This window comes from Salvelinus fontinalis, chromosome 32 (genome assembly GCF_029448725.1).
Source record: "Salvelinus fontinalis isolate EN_2023a chromosome 32, ASM2944872v1, whole genome shotgun sequence".
NCBI classification, from domain to species: Eukaryota; Metazoa; Chordata; class Actinopteri; order Salmoniformes; family Salmonidae; genus Salvelinus; species Salvelinus fontinalis.
In genome coordinates, this window is record NC_074696.1 from 22,894,671 (window position 1) to 22,915,449 (window position 20,779).

The 20,779-nt window shown below is 43.2% G+C and overlaps 1 protein-coding gene across 1 annotated transcript in view; it reads left to right on the forward strand.

The window, feature by feature from the left end:
* The window catches only part of LOC129830938 (unconventional myosin-Ig-like), a gene marked incomplete in the record, with an annotated part of 78,394 nt that overhangs the window by 34,901 nt on the left and 22,714 nt on the right, over positions 1-20,779 (forward strand). Inside the window, 7 exon segments of the mRNA XM_055893792.1 lie at positions 317-483; positions 804-1,011; positions 3,729-3,952; positions 6,367-6,511; positions 9,433-9,537; positions 10,228-10,341; positions 12,604-12,761. Of these exon segments, the coding sequence (XP_055749767.1) occupies positions 317-483; positions 804-1,011; positions 3,729-3,952; positions 6,367-6,511; positions 9,433-9,537; positions 10,228-10,341; positions 12,604-12,761 (1,121 nt within the window).

The following is a 20,779-nucleotide window of genomic DNA, read 5'->3' on the forward strand; positions in this document are numbered from 1 at the left end:
CTTCTTCTTCTTCTATCCCCCGCGGTCTGCATTCCATTGACCTCTTTACTGCATCTATGACAGTGTATTGTATCCTGTTGGACTGTGACTGTGTTCGCTGTATTGTAAGAGCCGTACTATGTGTTACTGCACAGTATACGACTGTGTTGTGTATTGCAGTATTACAGTATTATATTAGACGATTCTGTGTGTTGTATTCTAGGAGCCATACTTATTGACTATGTATTATTCTGTGTATTACAGGAGAGGTACTATGTGAGACTGTACTACACAGTATATAACTATGCTGTTAATGACTTTGTGTATTGTATTGTAGGAGCCATACTATGTGCGCTGCATCAAGCCCAATGAGATGAAGTCTCCCGTGCTGTTTGACGACGCCCGATGCCAACACCAGGTGGCCTACCTGGGCCTGCTGGAGAATGTCAGGGTGCGGAGGGCAGGGTTCGCCTACCGCCAGCCCTACGCACGCTTCCTACAGAGGTCAGAGGTCATGCACACCCTGAGGTCTAACGTCATTGGGGTGAAAGCTTTACATTAAGAATTAGTCATTTCTCAGCAATTAGAGTCAATGTCCATGATTTTAAAAACATTCTGCCACAGTATTCATGTGAATAACAAGCTTTATATGACTGTGTTCAACCATGTGTATAACAGAGGAATTTAAATCTGTCCAATGTCCAATCCTAGCCTCAGTGCAACTCTGTTTGTTATATCATACCAACTCCTTGTCACTCATTGTCATGTTTAGCACAACTGCCTGTATCTTGAACTCTTCGTCTTTCCTCCTGTGTGTACTGTAGGTATAAGATGACGTGTGAGTACACCTGGCCCAATCACCTGATGGAGACAGACAGGGAGGCAGTGGAGGCTATCGTTACGCAGCACGGTTTTCAGGACGACGTGGCGTATGGACACACCAAGCTGTTTGTGCGAACACCTCGGTCCCTTTTCACGCTGGAGCAGGAGAGAGCTGCGCTCATCCCCATCCTGGTGCTGTTCCTACAGAAGGTAGGGACCCCTAGTGGCCGGAGGCTGTACAGACAGTAAAAGTTTACATACTGGGTTGTGTTCAATCAATGGGGAGAAAATGGTATATATCTGTCTTGCCAAATGTAAATTTTCTCCTGTTTGGTTTTACTGAACAAACCCCTGCTTTCAGATACTCCACAGAAATTCTATGGCATTTATCCTGAATTTATATTTCCTGTTACTTTCATAGACCAAATTATTCATGTATGTATGAAAACAGACAGAGATGCATTTAATTGTCCAAGGACCCATGGCATTGACAGCTAGTCCTAATTAAAACCCCATTGACAGCTTGCGTGTCAGAATGTGAATCACACAGCAGCATCCACATCTTATTAAGACCTCTGCATTCAAAGGGGCAATCCGCAGTTGAAACAATAATAAAGCCACTGTTTCAGTAAAAAGCTGAGGGATGGGGCGGTAGAAATGTAACCACTCTCAAATTCATAGAAAGACCTATGGATGCAAGGACTGACCATGAACGATATTTTTTCTTACATGTAAAAAATGTTTTGCAAACAGAGTAAAACAAACTTATTTCATATTTTAGGTTCTGATGGGGTACGACAGTTGAACTAAGCTAATTCGCTATTTATAAGTTATATTCTTAAAGAATCAATGGGTACATATCATTAATTTACAAGTCCAAAAATGGATGTTGCAACTGCAGATTGCCCCTTTAAAAGAAAAGCTTTTAATTTGTCTCCAGCTTGATGATGATCTGGCTCCCAGTCACAGCTTGAGTCCCAAATGGCATTATCTACCTTTGTAGTGCACTACTTTTTTTTTACCAGTGCCATTGTAACAAAATAGGGAATTGGGTGCCATTTGGGATGTGTTATATTAAACTCAGTGTGATTCATCTGCTGAGTCAAGTGGAGATCGCTCTGATAACAATAATTGGGATAATGAATGCGATCAGAGCCATCGTTACATTACATTTCATTAATTATTCTCTTCTTCTTGCTCTGTGATTGTGAATTAAATGCCCTGCTTTTCTCTCTGACCCAATTCAGGGATTGCGACCCAAATAACACCCTATTCCCTATATAGTGCACTACACCGTATGGGCTCTGGTGAAAAGTAATGCACTATATAGGGAATATGTTTGCAATTTGGGACGTAACCCAGATGAATCTATCTGCAGCTAAGCCTCTCTAACTGGAACAGAACTTTGTCTGGAAATCAGCAGGAGTCTAACCCAGACAGTCTCTGGACAGACTTTGATTTGTCCCACACAGAAAAATCAATGGTGTACATTTAACTCAGAAAGTGTTAAATGTACACTATTTTCAGTGAACATGTGAGCCCTGCTGAACTGGTGTTAAAATAACACCTTTGAAAGAATTAAAGATTTAACTCGGTTGCAGTGTTCCCCATTTAACTTTTAAAGTGTTCATATTAACTTGATTGTGATGTTTGCATAGCTCTACTGTAGAGTGATACGCAACACTTACAGTGTAAAACATAACACTTGATTTAGAGTAAACGGGACTCACTTTGCTTAGTGCTAATGCTGTTACACTTTCTCTGTGTAAGAAATTAACACCTGTCGTGTTACAGTAAATCATTTTGGGGTGTTGTTTTAACACTGTATGGTCTAAAGCCTGATTTGCACATTTCCCAGGGTGCCTTTTCTTTTCGGGTGAATTGTAGAGTTACCACCCATGACTGTATTTGTTATTGACAGAGATATGGTTATTGAATTCTTTCATTTTAAAGACCTGTGGTTTCATTAAGTGAGTACCTAAGCAAATGTTATCATTAAAATTGAACTCTATGACAATACAATACTTATATCATTAGGCTTTACTTTGATGGCCAAGTTTAATCCTCACACAGTGCTGTTAGGAAACTCCTTGTCACATTATGCTGGTTTGTAAAGTGATGTGAAATTCATTTTGGATTTCAGACAGAGTTATGATATCCAGCAGTTGGGATTTTTATTCACCTGCAACCAGCATTCAGAATGAATGCCAAGGTTAGGAAAGTTGATAAGAAGACTACTTAAACCGTTTAAACTGGAACAACCATTTCAGTAATGGGTGCAATAAATCTAACCAACTGATTGGATTAGTTTAGAAAAATGTATGTTATTTATCCTTTTGTAGCATAAGATTAATCATACATGCAAAAACAGAGATATTAAAAACAATCCTAAAGAATATATTTTACAATAGAGCATTCTGGGAAATGCTGGGAAGCATTCTGGGAAACCAGACCCAGCATTCTGGGTCTGGTTTTTATGGGACTGTTTTACTCTCCAAAGTGTAAAACAATAACTCTGGTTATTAACACCAACACTGGGGTTTCATTTACACCACTGGGTGTCAATTTCACTCTTACAGAGTGAATTTAACACCTAAATCAACACTAGAAATGTTACACTGAAAAATTAACACTGGCAAATTTGCTTTGAAGACTTTGATTTGACAACTAGTCTACCTGTCACCCTTCTTTCTTCTTCTTCCTCCTTTGTTTCACATTTTATTAGTATTTTCCTAACTTGCTACTTCAATTGAGTGCCCACTGAAAAGTGTGGACTCGTATAGACACTGGAACAACACTGACAGTATTGATTTAACACTGGAGAATTTGCTGTGCTCCATCTCTCTCCCACTCTCACTCTCTCACTTTCTCTCCATCCCTCACTCTTTCTTTCGCTCTCTCTCTCCCTCCCACCCTCTCACACCTAGGTATGGCGCGGGGCACTGGCGAGGATGAGGTGCCAGCGTATGCGTGCCATCTATGCCATCATGGGCTGCTACAAGCGCTACAAGGTCAAGGCCCACTTCTGGGAGGTAGAACGACGTTTCACCAACGTACGCAACATGGCTGACTATGGGAAGAGCGTGGAGTGGCCCACGCCGCCGGCAGCCCTCGCACAGTTCGACAACATCACTCAACAGCTGCATCGCAGGTCAGTCAGCCCCCATAGTTACCACAACGAGAAATAGAATGTGCATGCATTTATATCAGGGGAAAACGACTACCCCCTCTCATTAAGGCCACGAAGTTCAAGGCCGACCGCCGTACTGCAGGCATTGTTAGTAGAAAACACCATCTTCCATTATAGTGAATGGAAAACTGGCAATCTTCGTGTAAATAAAAATATGTTTAGAAGACAATCATGGTACCAATAATTGCTTCTAATACACCAGATGTATGTCCTTGAACCGATTATTTTTCAATCATACACAGAAGATATTTGAAGGATCTTTTAGTTGCTAATGGCAGGCTGCAGTACCTCGGTCTGCCTTTAATTTGGAGTTACTCAATGGGAGGGGGAAGCACGGAGCTAGCCTGCAACGTCACTTTCTGGATGTCTCCACGAGACTCCGACTTCATTTGCCTTCAATGCGCTATTGAGTCTTAAAATAAGAATGAATGGTGTCACGTGATCAATGGCTTTGTTCGTTTATATATCGTCATTGGTATATATATATGTCTGGGGTCACTTAGAAATGTCCTTGTTTTTGAAATAAAAGCTATATTTTGTCCATTAAAATAACATAAAATTGATCAGAAATACAGTGCAGACATTGTTAATGTTATAAATGACTATTGTAGCTGGAAACGGCAGATTTTTTATGGAATATCTACATAGGCGTACAGAGGCCCATTATCAGCATCCATCACTCCTGTGTTCCAATGGCACGTTGTGTTAGCTAATCCAAGTTTATCATTTTAAAAGGCTAATTGATCATTAGAAAACCCTTTTGCAATTATGTTAGCACAGCTGACAACTATTCTGATTAAAGAAGCAATAAAACTGTCCTTCTTCAGACTAGTTGAGTATCTGGAGCATCAGCATTTGTAGGTTTGATTACAGGCTCAAAATGGCCAGAAACAAACAACTTTCTTCTGAAACTCATCAGTCTATTCTTGTTCTGAGAAATGAAGAATATTCCATCCGAGAAATTGCCAAGAAACTGAAGATCTCGTACAACGCTGTGTTCTACTCCCTTCACAGAAGAGCGCTAACTGGCTCTAACCAGAATAGAAAGAGGAGTGGGAGGCCCCGGTGCACAACTGAGCAAGAGGACAAGTACATTAGAGTATCTAGTTTGAGAAACAGACGCCTCACAAGTCCTCAACTGACAGCTTCATTAAATAGTACCTGCAAAACACCAGTCTCAACATCTACAGTGAAGAGGCGACTCCGGGATGCCTCTGTCCAGTGTCTGTGTTCTTTTGCCCATCTTAATATTTTATTTTTGGCCAGTCTGAGATATGGCATTTTCTTTGCAACTCTGCCTAGAAGGCCGGCATCCCGGAGTCACCTCTAGCTAACACACTGTGCCATTGGAACACAGGAGTGATGGTTGCTGATAATGGGCCTCTGTACGCCTATGTAGATATTCCATAAAACAATCTGCTGTTTCCAGCTACAATAGTCATTTACAAAATTAACAATGTCTACACTGTATTTCTGATCAATTTGATGTTATTTTAATGGACTTTTTGTTGTTGTTTTTCTTTCAAAAACAAGGACATTTCTAAGTGACCCCAAACTTTTGAACGGTAGTGTATATTTTGGTAACTACAGAAAGGAAGTCTGTAATTATCTTAGTGGGCAGAACAGCACGGCACATGTTCTTTCTTCACTATAAAATGTAGTTACTGTTCATTTCAGGCCTATACACATGTTCTTTCTTCACTATAAAATGTAGTTACTGTTCATTTCAGGCCTATACACAGGTTATTTCTTCACTATAAAATGTAGTTACTGTTCATTTCAGGCCTATACACATGTTCTTTCTTCACTATAAAATGTAGTTACTGTTCATTTCAGGCCTATACACATGTTCTTTCTTCACTATAAAATGTAGTTACTGTTCATTTCAGGCCTATACACATGTTCTTTCTTCACTATAAAATGTAGTTACTGTTCATTTCAGGCCTATACACATGTTCTTTCTTCACTATAAAATGTAGTTACTGTTCATTTCAGGCCTATACACATGTTCTTTCTTCACTATAAAATGTAGTTACTGTTCATTTCAGGCCTATACACAGGTTATTTCTTCACTATAAAATGTAGTTACTGTTCATTTCAGGCCTATACACAGGTTATTTCTTCACTATAAAATGTAGTTACTGTTCATTTCAGGCCTATACACAGGTTATTTCTTCACTATAAAATGTAGTTACTGTTCATTTCAAGCCTATACACATGTTCTTTCTTCACTATAAAATGTAGTTACTGTTCATTTCAGGCCTATACACAGGTTCTTTTTGATCTTATCTGACAGAGTGTGGTTACGAATGAATGACAGCACTTTTTTCTGCAACGTCTTTAATGTATCCTCTGTTATACATGTTTGTTCCCAGGTGGCGTGCCAGGCAGATAGTGAAGAACATCCCTCCGTCTGACATGGGGGAGGTGAGGGCCAAGGTGGCTGCTCTGGGGGCTCTGAGTGGGGAGAGGAAGGACTGGGGCTGTGGCCGACCCTGGGAGAGGGACTACCTGTCTAACGTGAGTCACAACACGTTAGCTGTATGTCAAATGACCTCCTAGCTCCTCCTTCCAGCCTATTGCTTCCACCTATCCAATTCTTTCATATCTACAGGAGTGGCCAGAGAATAGGGGCAAGGGTTTGAATTGTAATTCAACAGTTGGCTAACATACTCACATGTCTTCCTATCATCATACCTTGTTTATAGTATTTCAACAAATAGTCAAATGTGAAAATTAAATTAGTATCTGTGTCACGGAAGATGGAGAAGGCAACTTTCACAACAACTTTTTGCAACGTTCATATTCTGTCCCCATGTGTTGGCCCCAAGTACAGTTCTGTAAAAGAACTCTAGACGGCACTGTACATTGAAACACCAATACAACATCATACACACACTCACCCGGGAGAGGATATATGGATGCCTGGTGCCCAAAATGTATGACGAATGGGGATAAATGGAGCTACTTCGCTACTTCCCTCTCCTTATTGCAGGACAGCGGTGCTCGGCAGTCCGCGAGTGAGAGCTATCCTACTCGAAATATAATTAAGCGGGATGGAACAAATTGGCCACGTAGCTACTGCCAGCAACATGTGATACAGCTGCCCGGTGGGAAGCAACCGTGGGAATTGGGAATCACCTCGATACAACACCGTTGTGCTGGTCATTTGCTTGTCATTACGTTAGCTAATTGGCATGTCATGGTGACATCTAGATGGTGTCCAATACTGCAAGTTATTTCTCCCTGGCCCATTGAAAGAAACATCACTTTCCTTTACAAGTTTTAACTAGCGCCGTTCTGCTGTTGTTGCCAGATAGCCAGCATAAACTAGCTAGCTGGGAAGGGCTCATCATCAGGACAACTGACTGAATCCAATCCGTTGCTCTCCACTCAACACTCAGCTGCACGACGTACTGTACATTATCAATGTGGGCACCTGGCGTGTCCATATTCACCTCATATTCAACGGAAGTCCTCCACAAAACAGAACGTTTTGGACATTCTTTTGTTTCCATGTTCATAAATAAGGTGAATAGACTCTCCCCACTCACCCTGACTAGTACATGGGGAGATGGGGAGTTCCTGAAAATACAATGACATCATTGAGGAAGCATTATTTAAAAAAAAATTATTTAACCTTTATTTAACTAGGCAAGTCAGTTAAGAACAAATTCTTATTTACAATGACGGCCTACACCAGCCAAACCCGGACGACGCTGGGCCAATTGTGCGCTGCCCTATGGGACTCCCAATCACGGCCAGATGTGATACAGCCTGGAATCGAACCAGGGACTGTAGTGACGCCTCTTCCGAGTGGGGCTCCTGAGTGGTCATCCATCCCATGAAGGAATTCTTGTGATAAACTACATGGCTTGCAGTTGCCATGTGACTCAATTTGACTGCTTAAGTCAAAGGCAGCCACAATCCGTCTCATTTTAATGGGTCTCACTCACGCCTCGCTAACGGGTTAATCCAATGGCGTTTGTAGAGCCATGAAAGGCCCCTCTAGGTATCATATTAATCACTCAATAAATCAGTCAGTTAGTTAGTCCTCGAGTGGTCTGTGGATTGCGTCCCAAATGACACTATTTTCCCTACATAGTGCACTATTTTTCACCAGAGCCCAATGAGCCCGGATAAAAAGTGTAGATTGGGACATCATTTTTACATATTGCTGTTCTTCAAATTCCTAAATAAATTCCCTTTAGGCAGGGCAGTAGATGTGGAAAAGCTATGTTAAGTTACAACACAACTACACTGCCATAAAAGCCATGACCCATCTCTAAATGCTCCTCAAAGTCAGTGTCTAATATCATGTCCCTTAGGCTGTGGTTTTTGATCTGCTGGTCTCAGAATATCAGTGATACAAGCTTGAAAGAGGAGGTTATAAACAGTGTTATGACTAATGAGGAGATGCTGTCCTAGCTGGTAGCACTGTAGATGGTGGCAGAAGGCTAACGGTGTCGTGTAATATTAGCCTTGTTCCACCATCCTGATCTCAACATATGAAACAAGAGCGCAGCAATCAGGATGGGGGATCAGGCTGGTGTAATATTGTTTGCATCCCAAATGGCACCCTGTTCCCTAGATGAGCTCTATGGTCAAAAGTATCGCACTATATAGCGAATAGGGTGCCATTGGGTCCTGGTCAAAAGTAGTCCACTTTAAAGAGAATAGGGAATGTCTCCGGTCAAAAGCACTATATAGCGAATAGGGTGCCATTGGGTCCTGGTCAAAAGTAGTCCACTTTAAAGAGAATAGGGAATGTCTCCGGTCAAAAGCACTATATAGTGGCCTCCCGGGTGGCGCAGTGGTCTAGGGCACTGCATCGCAGTGCTAGCTGCGCCACCAGAGTCTCTGGGTTCGTGCCCAGGCTCTGTCGCGGCCGGCCGCGACCGGGAGGTCCGTGGGGCGACGCACAATTGGGCTAGCGTCATCCGGGTTAGGGAGGGTTTGGCCGGTAGGGATATCCTTGTCTCATCGCGCTCCAGCGACTCCTGTGGCGGGCCGGGCGCAGTGCGCGCTAACCAAGGGGGACAGGTACACGGTGTTTCCTCCGACACATTGGTGCGGCTGGCTTCCGGGTTGGAGGCGCGCTGTGTTAAGAAGCAGTGCGGCTTAGTTTGGTTGTGCTTCGGAGGACGTGTGGCTTTCGACCTTCGTCTCTCCCGAGCCCGTACGGAAGTTGTAGCGATGAGACAAGATAGTAATTACTAGCGATTGGATACCACGAAAATTGGCGAGAAAAGGGGATAAAAAAAAGTTTAATTTTTTTTTTTACTATTTAGCGAATAGGGTGCCATTGGGTCCTAGTCAAAAGTAGTCCACTTTAAAGAGAATAGGGAATGTCTCCGGTCAAAAGCACTATATAGCGAATAAGGTGTAATTTGGGATGCATCCCTAATGTGTGCCTTTGTAATGTGTCTCTTTGATTGCAGGTGAGGGACTGCCCTCAGACCAGCTCTAACTTCCTACGGATCTCCAAAGAGCTGAGAAACAAAGACCAGTACAACCAGGTCCTCTTCTCAGGGTTCTGTAGGAAGGTGTGTTACACTACCATAGCCTACTGTACTGCCACAAAGAGTGTATTTCTCTCTCTCGTTGTTGTTCTGTGTCTCTCTGTGACTCTCTCTCTCACTCTCTGTCTGTCTGTCTGTCTGTCTGTCTGTCTGTCTGTCTGTCTGTCTGTCTTTAGCACTTTAACTTTAGATATAGGCTCAGTTCCAGACACAGTACAATATAGTAAACCTGCCAGTACATATCCACTGGACATACCACAGCAGTAGTGGTTACTGACCACTTGACCTCCTTATCAGGCTATGAGATAAACTGTTTTTCAGAAGACAGGGCCCTACAACCTACCTAGTTATTATGACTATTTTAATTACCATCGTTGTTGGATAGGTGTGTCGAGAATGCATGAAATTATATAAACTATAAACTCATCATCTTCAATAGATCTTTTTGTCCTGACATATCTGTCCTGGATTCTGTTTTGTCTGGTTTAATCTCCTGATATATTCTGAAGATGTAGAACAGAATAGAACATAGAAAACAGAAATGTAGAATGTGCTTGAATGTGTTTGATATCTCCTCTTGTTCCCTTGTTCTACCCCACCCTCTCTATCTTGCTCCCCCCTCTCACTCTCTTTCTGACTATCGCTCTCTCTGTCTATATCTGTCTGTCTCTCTCTCTCTTTTGCTCTCTCTCTCTATCTCTTCATCTCTCTCAGGTGAATCGGTTCAATAAAAGCACAGACCGAGCCTTGTTTATTACGGAAAAACATATCTACAAACTGGACCCCAAAAAACAGTTCAAGGTGTTGAAAAGACTGCCTCTAGAGAGTGTGAGTACTGGCTCAGAAGAACTCTACACACACACACACACACACACACACACCCACACACACCCTTAGTCATACAACCACACGTATACTTCATTTGATCACTCTTTTGTTGCTGATAATTGTTCTGCACAGCAGGAAATGCAAACTTATTATTCAAGGTTTAAAAAGGCTTCTAAAGTTTGTAATTTCCACTTTAAAATGCCAGACTTTATTTGCCCTAACAAAAAATGTATCAACCCCTACAACAAATGGCAATTAATTATAATCCACATAATAATTCAAATTTCCTCTTGCTGTAGGATTATTTTCCTGCTGTAGCAAACTGGCTCAAATTAATTTCCTACATCTGTAAACTTTCCCAATGTGTCAATGCACATACGCTCTCTAGTCCTTCCCTTGAGTTCCCACTTTACACCCTCTTATATCCATTGCCTTGGTATTACTTTATAACATGAGAGACGTCCCAAATGGCACCCTATTCCATACACAGTGTGCCATTTAGGATGCAGATATGAACAATGATTGTGCCCTCTGTCTGTATGTGTGAGTTAAAGTGACCCAGGTCAGATGAGAGAGGGAGGGAGTGAGCGAAGTAGGAAGGGAGAGAGGGAAGGAGGGAGAGGGGGACAGATGGGAGAAAGGCTGAGGAGCGGTACTGTGCTGCACAAAGGAGGAACGTGTGTGTGTTTTCCGTGTGTATGTGTGAGTGTGTGTCTTCGGTCACAAAATGCGGCACTGCAGTGTGGGGCGGGCCCGTCTCATTTCAGGCGCTGATCTGAGAAATTGGATCAGGGATCTCTCTGGGGCGCGTGCTCACAAGGATAAGGAGGAGCCTGGAATAGAGAGGGAGGGAGAGAGAGGGAGAGAGAAAGAGAGCGAGAGAGAGAGAGAGAGAGACTGAGACCGAGACCAAGGGAGAGAAAAAAGTGACCGTGAAAGACATAGAGAGAGGGAGAGGGAGAGAATGAGAAATGGAGTGACAGGGAGAGAGAAACAAATAGAGAGAGAGCTCCATGTGGGACATGACGTGTGTGGCTGGGACAGTCTCAATGACAGTCAGTCAGGTACTGTACTGTACAATAGACCACCACACTACTCACAATACGCACAATGTGTCTGTGTGTGTACACACACAGTGTGTTTTGGCCTGGAGGCTGTGCATGTAATAGAACAGACTGTAGGTTTAGGTAACAGATCAGGCAGTTAATTACACAGTATTACTTATTAATGAGGTACAACACAGCTGGACACCAGTTAGGATAGAACACAACCATGCCATGGGGAAGAAACAGTAGAGCTGTAAAGTTATCCAAAGCAATATCACTACCCCATTAACCTATAGGATAGCTATAGAGTATGGCTTAGTACTATAAATCACTTTCAACTGAGTTTTATTTAGAATGTATGAATGACAGGACACAAAGTTGTGTTTATGGTGCGAATAGCTCACAACTAACTGTCTGACTCTGTAGTTCCCCATGGTTCCCCTGTCTGTAGTTCCCCAAGGTAACGTACTAGAGCTCACGCATTGTAAATGGGTCAGTGCTATCTGGTATCCTTGTGACGTCCCTACCCTAACCCTAACCTTAACCATAAGCCTTACCTAAGCCTAACCATATCTTTAACCCTTACTTAACCATTTTAAATGTCAACTTCAATGGGGTGACATCAGAGTTGGGTCGTTGCAAGGATCCCATTTAGACTTTTCCTTTGTAAGAGGAAGTGGAAGACAGGATTCAACAGAGAATCTCTTTCTACTGCTCTGTGTGATGCATGTATGTTGTGACAGGTAGTATGTCTGTCCCATTTAGCATGATGCCCAACAAAATAGTAATACCTCAACACTGTTCTCTACTATGACTATGTCTGCGTCCAAAATGGCACCCTATTCCCTATAAAGTGCACTACATTTGACCAGAGCCCCATGGGGAACCATCAAGGGAATAATCCAATCTCCCCTAGCACACACGCACACACACACACACACACACACACACACACACACACACACACACACACACACACACACACACACACACACACACACACACACACACACACACACACACACACACACACACACACACAGAGAGACCACAACAAATGCATCATGGATAGAGAGAGTAACCTGTGTTTTGTTTTAGGAGGAACTATGAATGTGTGAGCCTGTGTGTGTGTGCATGTGAGTCTGTGTGTGAGCATGCGTATGTGTGTGTTTGTTTCTGTGTGTATCTAACCCCTCTGTGTTTGTCTATCCCCCAGATGACAGGCCTGAGCATCACTGCAGGCGTTGACCAGATGGTGGCGCTACACACCTCCTCCCAGGATGATGTCCTTCTCTACATCCAGAGAGGAGAGCTGTGCCCCAACCAGGACCGCATCGGGGAGCTGCTGGGAACGCTCATTGACCACTTCACGCGGTCAGTGGCCACTGTCAGGGGGTGTTGGGTTGAGATTGGGATTGGGTTTAGACTACAGAGGGGAGCAGAGTTGAACCAAGCCAAACCAAATTTTACTGAGCTAGCCTGGCTAAGCATTAACTGTAGTCAGTGACGACCTGTTAGCGTGGTCAAACCAGCCTGAACAATGTTGAGTGCAGCATTCAGGCTGGTGTAACTATGCTACACAGGTATTGCGTTGGGTAAAGACTGGGATTGGATTTAGACTACTTTTCAAGGGCTTTTCACACTACTGAGCCGAGCCGAGCTGTACAGGTCACTTCTCCCAGATTTTTCCCAGGATTCGAACTGGCAACTGAGCTGGCTCGCCTCTCTAACCTCTAGGCTACTTGCAACCCCTATGGTATTTATCTATGTTATAGTTACAGTACCAGTCAAAGGTTTGGACACACCGGCTCATTCCAGGGTTTTTCTGTATTTTTACTATTTTCAACATTGTAGAATAATACTGAAAACATCAAAACTATGAAATAATATAAATGGAATCATGTAGTAACAAAAAAATGTGAAGCAAATCAAAATAGTTTTTAGATTTTAGATTCTTTAAAGTAGCCACCCTTTGCCTTGACGACAACTTTGCACACTCTTGGCATTCTCTCAACCAGCTTCACCTGGAATGCTTTTCCAACAGTCTTGAAGGAGTTCCCACATATGCTGAGCACTTGTTGGCTCCATTTCCTTCACTCTGCGGTCCAACTCATCCCAAACCATCTCAATTGGGTTGAGGTCAGGTGATTGTGGGGGCCAAGTCATCTGATGCAGTACTCCATCACTCTCCTTCTTGGTCAAATAGCCCTTACACAGCCTGGAGATGTGTTGGGTCATTGTCCTGTTGAAAAACAAATGATAGTCCCACTAAGCGCAAACCAGATGGGATGACGTATCGCTGCAGAAGGCTGTGGTAGCCATGCTGATAAAGTTTGCCTTGAATTCTAAATAAATCGCCAACAGTGTCACCAACAAAGCACCCCCACACCATCACACCTCCTCCTCCATTCTTCACGGTGGGAACCACACATGCAGAGATCATCCATTCACCTACTCTGCGTCTCACAAAGACGGCGGTTGGAACCAAAAATCTCAAATTTGGACTCTTCAGACCAAAGGACAGATTTCCACTGGTCTAATATACATTGCTTGTGTTTCTTGACCGAAGAAAGTCTCTTCTTCCTATTGGTGTCCTATAGTAGTGGTTTCTTTGCAGCAATTCGACCATGAAGGCCTGATTCACGCAGTCTCCTCTGAACAGTTGATGTTGAGATGTGTCTGTTACTTGAACTCTGTGAAGCATTTATTTGAGCTGCAATTACTGAAGCTGGTAACTCTAATTAACTTATCCTCTGCAGAAGAGGTAACTCTGGGTCTTCTCTTCCTGTGGTGGTCCTGATGAGAGCCAGTTTCATCATAGCGCTTGATGGTTTTTGCGACTGCACAAATTTTCTGGATTGACTGACCTTCATATCTTAAAGTAATGATGGATTGTCATTTCTCTTTCTTATTTAAGCTGTTTTTGCCATAACATGGTCTTGGTATTTTACCAAATAGGGCTGTCTTATGTATACCACCCCTACCTTGTCACAACAGAACTGATTGGCTCAAATGCATTAAGAAGGAAAGAAATTCCACAAATTCCACAAATGAACTTTTAACAGGCCTCCCGAGTGGCGCAGTGGTCTAAGGCACTGCATCACAGTGCTACCTGTGCCACTAGAGATCCTGGTTCGGGTCCAGGCTCTGTTGCAGCCAGCCGGGGGAGGGTTTGGCTGGCAGGGATGTTCTATCGTGCTCTAGCAACTCCTGTGGCGGGCTAGGCGCAATGCACGATGACATGGTCGCCAGGTGTATGTTGTTTTCTCCGACACATTGGTGCGGCTGGCTTCCGGGTTCAGCGGGCATTGTGTCAAGAAGCATTGCGGCTTAGCTGGGTTTTGTTTCGGAGGATGTGTGGCTCTCAACTTTGCCTCTCCCGAGTTCGTACGGGAGTTGCAGCGATGAGACAAGACTGTAACTACCGTCGGGTGACGCAACTTAGGAAATGGCAGCCTAGTTTTTCGTACAGCACAGCGGTTGGGTATTTCCCCCCCTAAATTCAAGTAATTACTCTGAGCATTTTATTAGCTTACGCAAAATGGAAAAGGGGAAAACAGGAAAAGGTCGCGGAGCTACAACAACAGCCCATAACAAGACAGCAGAAGATGTAATCATTGATGAACCCGAGATGGCTAATGCTAGCGCAAATAAGATAGCAGCAGCAAAAGAACCCTCATTTCGTGAGCTGATAAAGGAGGAATTGCACGAGGCGCTCACAGGCTTACGAGAGGAACTTTGAGAAGATGTAAGAAAATAACTAAATGAGTTCAAGAAGGACATTAACCAGAAACTTGAAGAAAACAAATCTTGAAGAAAACTTCACAGCATATCAACAAGAATTTGGGACGCAGAACAGCGCATTGGGGAAACGGACACATGGAACTCCGCAGTTAAGGAAATACTTGAACAGTCACTGAAAAACCAACATGCACTAAAGGCAAAAGTGACAGAACTCGAAGGTTTCTCACGTCGAAACAACATTAGACTTTATAACGTAGTAGAGGGCGCAGAAAAAGACTCTATGCCCAAATTCGTGGAGGGTCTATTCAAAGACATACTTGAAGACGACACTGACCTGGGAATTGAGAGAGCACACCGAGCTCCGGCCCCAAAACCCCCCAGCGGCACCCCACCAAGATCAATAGTCGTACGGTTTCTAAAATTGTCAGTCAAAAAGAAAGTCTTACATGCAACCTGGAAAAAGCCTGTTAGCTTCCAAGGCCAACAAGTGTTCTTTGATCATGACTACGCGGGAGAGATACTGAAAAGAAGTAAAGAACACACCCCATTAAGAAAGCACTTAAAGAAAAGGGTATACGCTTCCAAACACCATTCCCGGCAAAAATGCGGGTATTTCTGGAAAATGGCCCGGTTACATACTAGCATGCAGACGAGGTGGCTGAGGATCTGAAGTCAAGGGGCATCTCAGTGGAGTATACCGCTAGGAGAAAGGCGGCATCACCGATCCCATGGATCGTTATCGACAAGCAGAGCCATGGAAAAAGAGGGAAACCACCTCGGCGAGAGGACCTTCACATCCGAGAGAGACTCAGGCATTTCCAATGGGAAGATGGAAGACACTGAATCAGATTTAACAGAATTAATAGTTACCGCGAGCTGTTAAGACGTTGGGTTGTTACGGTTGACATTGCAATAGGTAAAATATCTCCCCTATTTTCCCCCAATGCTGAACAAGGGTGAGTACCCAAAAGCATGTGTTCTTTATGAACACATTAAGTAGCGTCACGTTAATAACATATATATTAGCAAAGGATTAATGACACATCGACAACGGGGCGACAGAAGGGCATATCAAGGGGAGGATTCATGATATGCACGCATGACCGATATAGTTTTCACTTGTAATTAACCGATGTGTATAATTGACAAAATAGGCACCCTTATTATTTTCGGTTCCACCAGGTCTTGTTTGTGACTACGTCACGCATTTTCATATCTGAGCGAGGGGCCCCTCCTGCGGACAGGATCATCCCCTCAAACCCCAGAGACAAGAGACAGTCCTCTGACATGGCAGTCCAAATACCAAAGTATTTTCCCACTTTGGTTTACTTTATTATCGTTCTTGATTTTTCGTTCATTTTTAGGCTCAAGATAAGCAGGCAGATATGGTGCACAGTTTTTAAAAATGTATATCGATGCATCATCGGGAATTTAAGGTCATAAGTCTCAATGTAAACAGACTAGGGAGTGCCAACAAGAGAAGTAAGGTAATAGCAAAGATGAAACGGGAGAGAAGTTGACATACTATTCTGGCAGGAAACTCACTTATCCACACCTGAACACGAGAAACTCAAGAAAAAGCAGAAAAAGCATATATGTGTCCGACCGCTAGAATAAAGGTAAATAAACATTTGTCACGAATGATAAAATTAGAGCTAGGGGCAAGACAAGGCTGTAATCGTTCACCCACGCTCTTCCCCTTGTACCTCGAACCATTAGCACAGGCAATAAGACAGGACCCAACCTTAGAGGCAATAACAATAAGAAGCAGTGAACATAAGATATGCATGTATGCTGATGACGTTCTGATGATCCTTAAAGACCCAGGCTCAAGTGGACCTAGATTGATGGATGTTTTACAAACATTTGGAACATATTCAGGGTATGTGCTTAACATACACAAGACCCAAGCCCTAGTATATAATTATACCCCACAGGAAGAGCTGAAGAGTAGGTATAACTTCCACTGGACCTCTTCATCCATTATATATCTTGGAGTATATCTACCAAAAGATACACCCAAACGTTATCACATGAATTACGATCACATCAACAAGAAAATAAATGATGACCTAGACAGGTGGAACTCACTTCCCTTAGATCTTAGTAGTAGAATTGAAACAATCAAAATGAACATCCTGCCGAGGTTACTGTATTTGTTCCAGTCACTGCTGATAGAAATCCCACCTAAACAGTTTAGGGATAAACAGATATCAAGGTTTATCTGGAACAGTAAGAGACCAACAACATTACAATTACCAAAAAACTGTGGGGGTGTGGCCTTACCAAACCTAAAAGATTATTATGTGTCAGCCCAATTGAGACCTCTGGTGTGTTTGTGTAATTCAGAATCCAAATCCAAATTGAAAGACATGGAGACTACTTTGACAGAGACACCCATACAGTCAGTTTTGGGAAATAAGGACATGGTAATAGAAATATACAGTAAACAAAATCAGTGGATTAATTTCTCTCTGAAGACATGGTTTAAGGTAGTTAAGCAAAATCACTTAGACAGAGAGATCAAACTGCTGAGTTGGCCTACATACGACCCCAGCTTCATCCCTGCAACTCAGGACAGCAGATTTAAACAATGGACGCAGAAAGGCATCACATCATTCAGTACAATTATAAGGAATGGGAACCTAGATAACTTCCAGGACCTAAGTAAAAAAACATGGCTTGGATAAACAAGCTTTTTACAGATACCTACAAGTTCGACACCATTTCTTAAGGGAGATAAAAGGGACTGACCCTCGAGCACCTCAAACTTAATCAAAGTTTAATAGGCAGCCCCTAGAAGAGAGCATCGATTTCAGATTTTCTTAATCCAAGTATTCACTAACGCATACAACTTGGGGAGTAACAAAAAAACTATCTCAAATCTCTACTTGGGTACTCAATCCTCAAAGAAACATTCTACAAACTATATCAAAAAGAAATGGGAGGAGGAATTTAACATTGAAATAACTGATGAAACATGGTTGAACATATTAGAGACTCAACAAAGCTCCACCAACTCAAGATCATGGAGAGAATTCTGTTGAAAGAATGTTATACGTTTCAACACCTAAACTGAAATCAAAACAGACTGGCTCACCACACCCTTGTTGGAGAGAATGCTGTCTATTGAGGGTGGATCACTCTCATATCTTTAGGACTTGCCCCACAATCTAAACCTACTGGGTAGAAATAAGATCTAACATTGGAAAAATAATGGGATTTTACACAGAACAAACATTCATTTCTTTGTACTTGGGTGAAATACCTGATAACTTACACAATAGAGAAAAGTACCTCTTGAAGGTCCTATTGGCAGCCAGTAAAAAGGCTATCACTAGGAAATGGCTACAAAAAGACCCTCCCACAGTGACACAATGGATAGACATTGTAGAAGAAATACACCACATGGAGCGTATGACCTTTGCTTTAAGAACACAAGAGGAGAGAGGTCAGGAATACTGGGAAAAATGGGTTTCGTACTTGGAAATGGTCTAATTCAAAGATGTCAATGTAACTAATATGATGAAGGTATGATCTTTTTTGTTCTTTTATTTGACTTTATTTGTACTTTCTTTGTGTTCCTACAATAAAAACAAAGTATTAAAAAGAAGACTGTAACTACCAATTGGATACCACGAAAAAAGGGGTACATTTTTATTTTTTATTTTATAATTTAAAAAAATACTTTGCACTGCAGAAATATCTAACAAGTAATCTTACAATTCCACAACAACTACCTAATACACACAAATCTAAGTTAAGGGATGGAATTAGAATATGTACATATAAATATATGGATGGGCCATGACCGACCGGCATAGACCAGATGCAATAGATGGTATAAAATACAGTATATACATCTGGAATGAGTAGTGCAAGATATGTAAACATCATTTTTAAAGTGGCATTAATGAAGTGACGAGTGATCCTTTTGGCCAATGATTTCAAGTCTGTATGTAGGCAGCAGCCTCTGTGTTTAGTGATGGCTGTTTAACAGTCTGATGGCCTTGAGATAGAAGCTATTTTTCAGTCTCTCGGTCCCAGCTTTGATGCACCTGTACTGACCTCGCCTTCTGGATGATAGCGGGGTGAACAGGCAGTGGCTCGGGTGGTTGTTGTCCTTGATGATCTTTATGGCCTTCCTGTGACATCGGGTGGTGTAGGTGTCCTGGAAGGCAGGTAGTTTGCCCCCGGTGATGCGTTGTGCAGACCTCACTACCCTCTGGAGAGCCTTACGGTTGTGGGCGGAGCAGTTGCCGTACCAGGCGGTGATACAGCCCGACAGGATGCTCTCGATTGTGCATCTGTAGAAGTTTGTGAGTGCTTTTGGTGACAAGCCGAATTTCTTCAGCCTCCTGAGGTTGAAGAGGCGCTGCTGCGCCTTCTTCACAACGCTGTCTGTGTGGGTGGACCAATTCAGTTTGTCCGTGATGTGTACACCGAGGAACTTTCCACCTTCTCCACTACTGTCCCGTCGATGTGGATAGGGGGGGTGCTCCCTCTGCTGTTTCCTGAAGTCCACAATCATCTCCTTTGTTTTGTTGACATTGAGTGTGAGGTTATTTTCCTGACACCACACTCCGAGGGCCCTCACCTCCTCCCTGTAGGCCGTCTCGTCGTTGTTGGTAATCAAGCCTACCACTGTAGTGTCGTCCGCAAACTTGATGATTGAGTTGGAGGCGTGCATGGCCACGCAGTCGTGGGTGAACAGGGAGTACAGGAGAGGGCTCAGAACGCACCCTTGTGGGGCCCCAGTGTTGAGGATCAGCGGGGTGGAGATGTTGTTACCTACCCTCACCACCTGGGGGCGGCCCGTCAGGAAGTCCAGGACCCAGTTGCACAGGGCAGGGTCGAGACCCAGGGTCTCGAGCTTGATGACGAGTTTGGAGGGTACTATGGTGTTAAATGCTGAGCTGTAGTCGATGAACAGCATTCTCACATAGGTATTCCTCTTGTCCAGATGGGTTAGGGCAGTGTGCAGTGTGGTTGGAGTGGGTCTAGGGTGTCAGGTAGGGTGGAGGTGAGATGGTCCTTGAATAGTCTCTCAAAGCACTTCATGATGGTAGAAGTGAGTGCTACGGGGCGGTAGTCGTTTAGCTCAGTTACCTTAGCTTTCTTGGGAACAGGAACAATGGTGGCCCTCTTGAAGCATGTGGGAACAGCAGACTGGGATAGGGATTGATTGAATATGTCCTTAAACACACCAGCCAGCTGGTCTGCGCATGCTCTGAGGACGTGGCTGGGAATGCCGCCTGCAGCCTTGCGAGGGTTAACACGTTTAAATGTTTTACTCACCTCGGCCGTAGTGAAGGAGAGCCCGCAGGTTTTGGTAGCGGGCCGTGTCAGTGGCACTGTATTGTCCTCAAAGCGAGCAAAAAAAGTTATTTAGTCTGTCTGGGAGCAAGACATCCTGGTCCGCGACGGGGCTGGTTTTCTTTTTGTAATCCGTGATTGACTGTAGACCCTGCCACATACCTCTTGTGTCTGAGCTGTTGAATTGCGACTCTACTTTGTCTCTATACTGGAACTTAGCTTGTTTGATTGCCTTGCGGAGGGAAAAGCTACACTGTTTGTATTCGATCATGTTTCCGGTCACCTTGCCCTGGTTAAAAGCAGTGGTTCGCGCCTGGTTAAAAGCAGTGGTT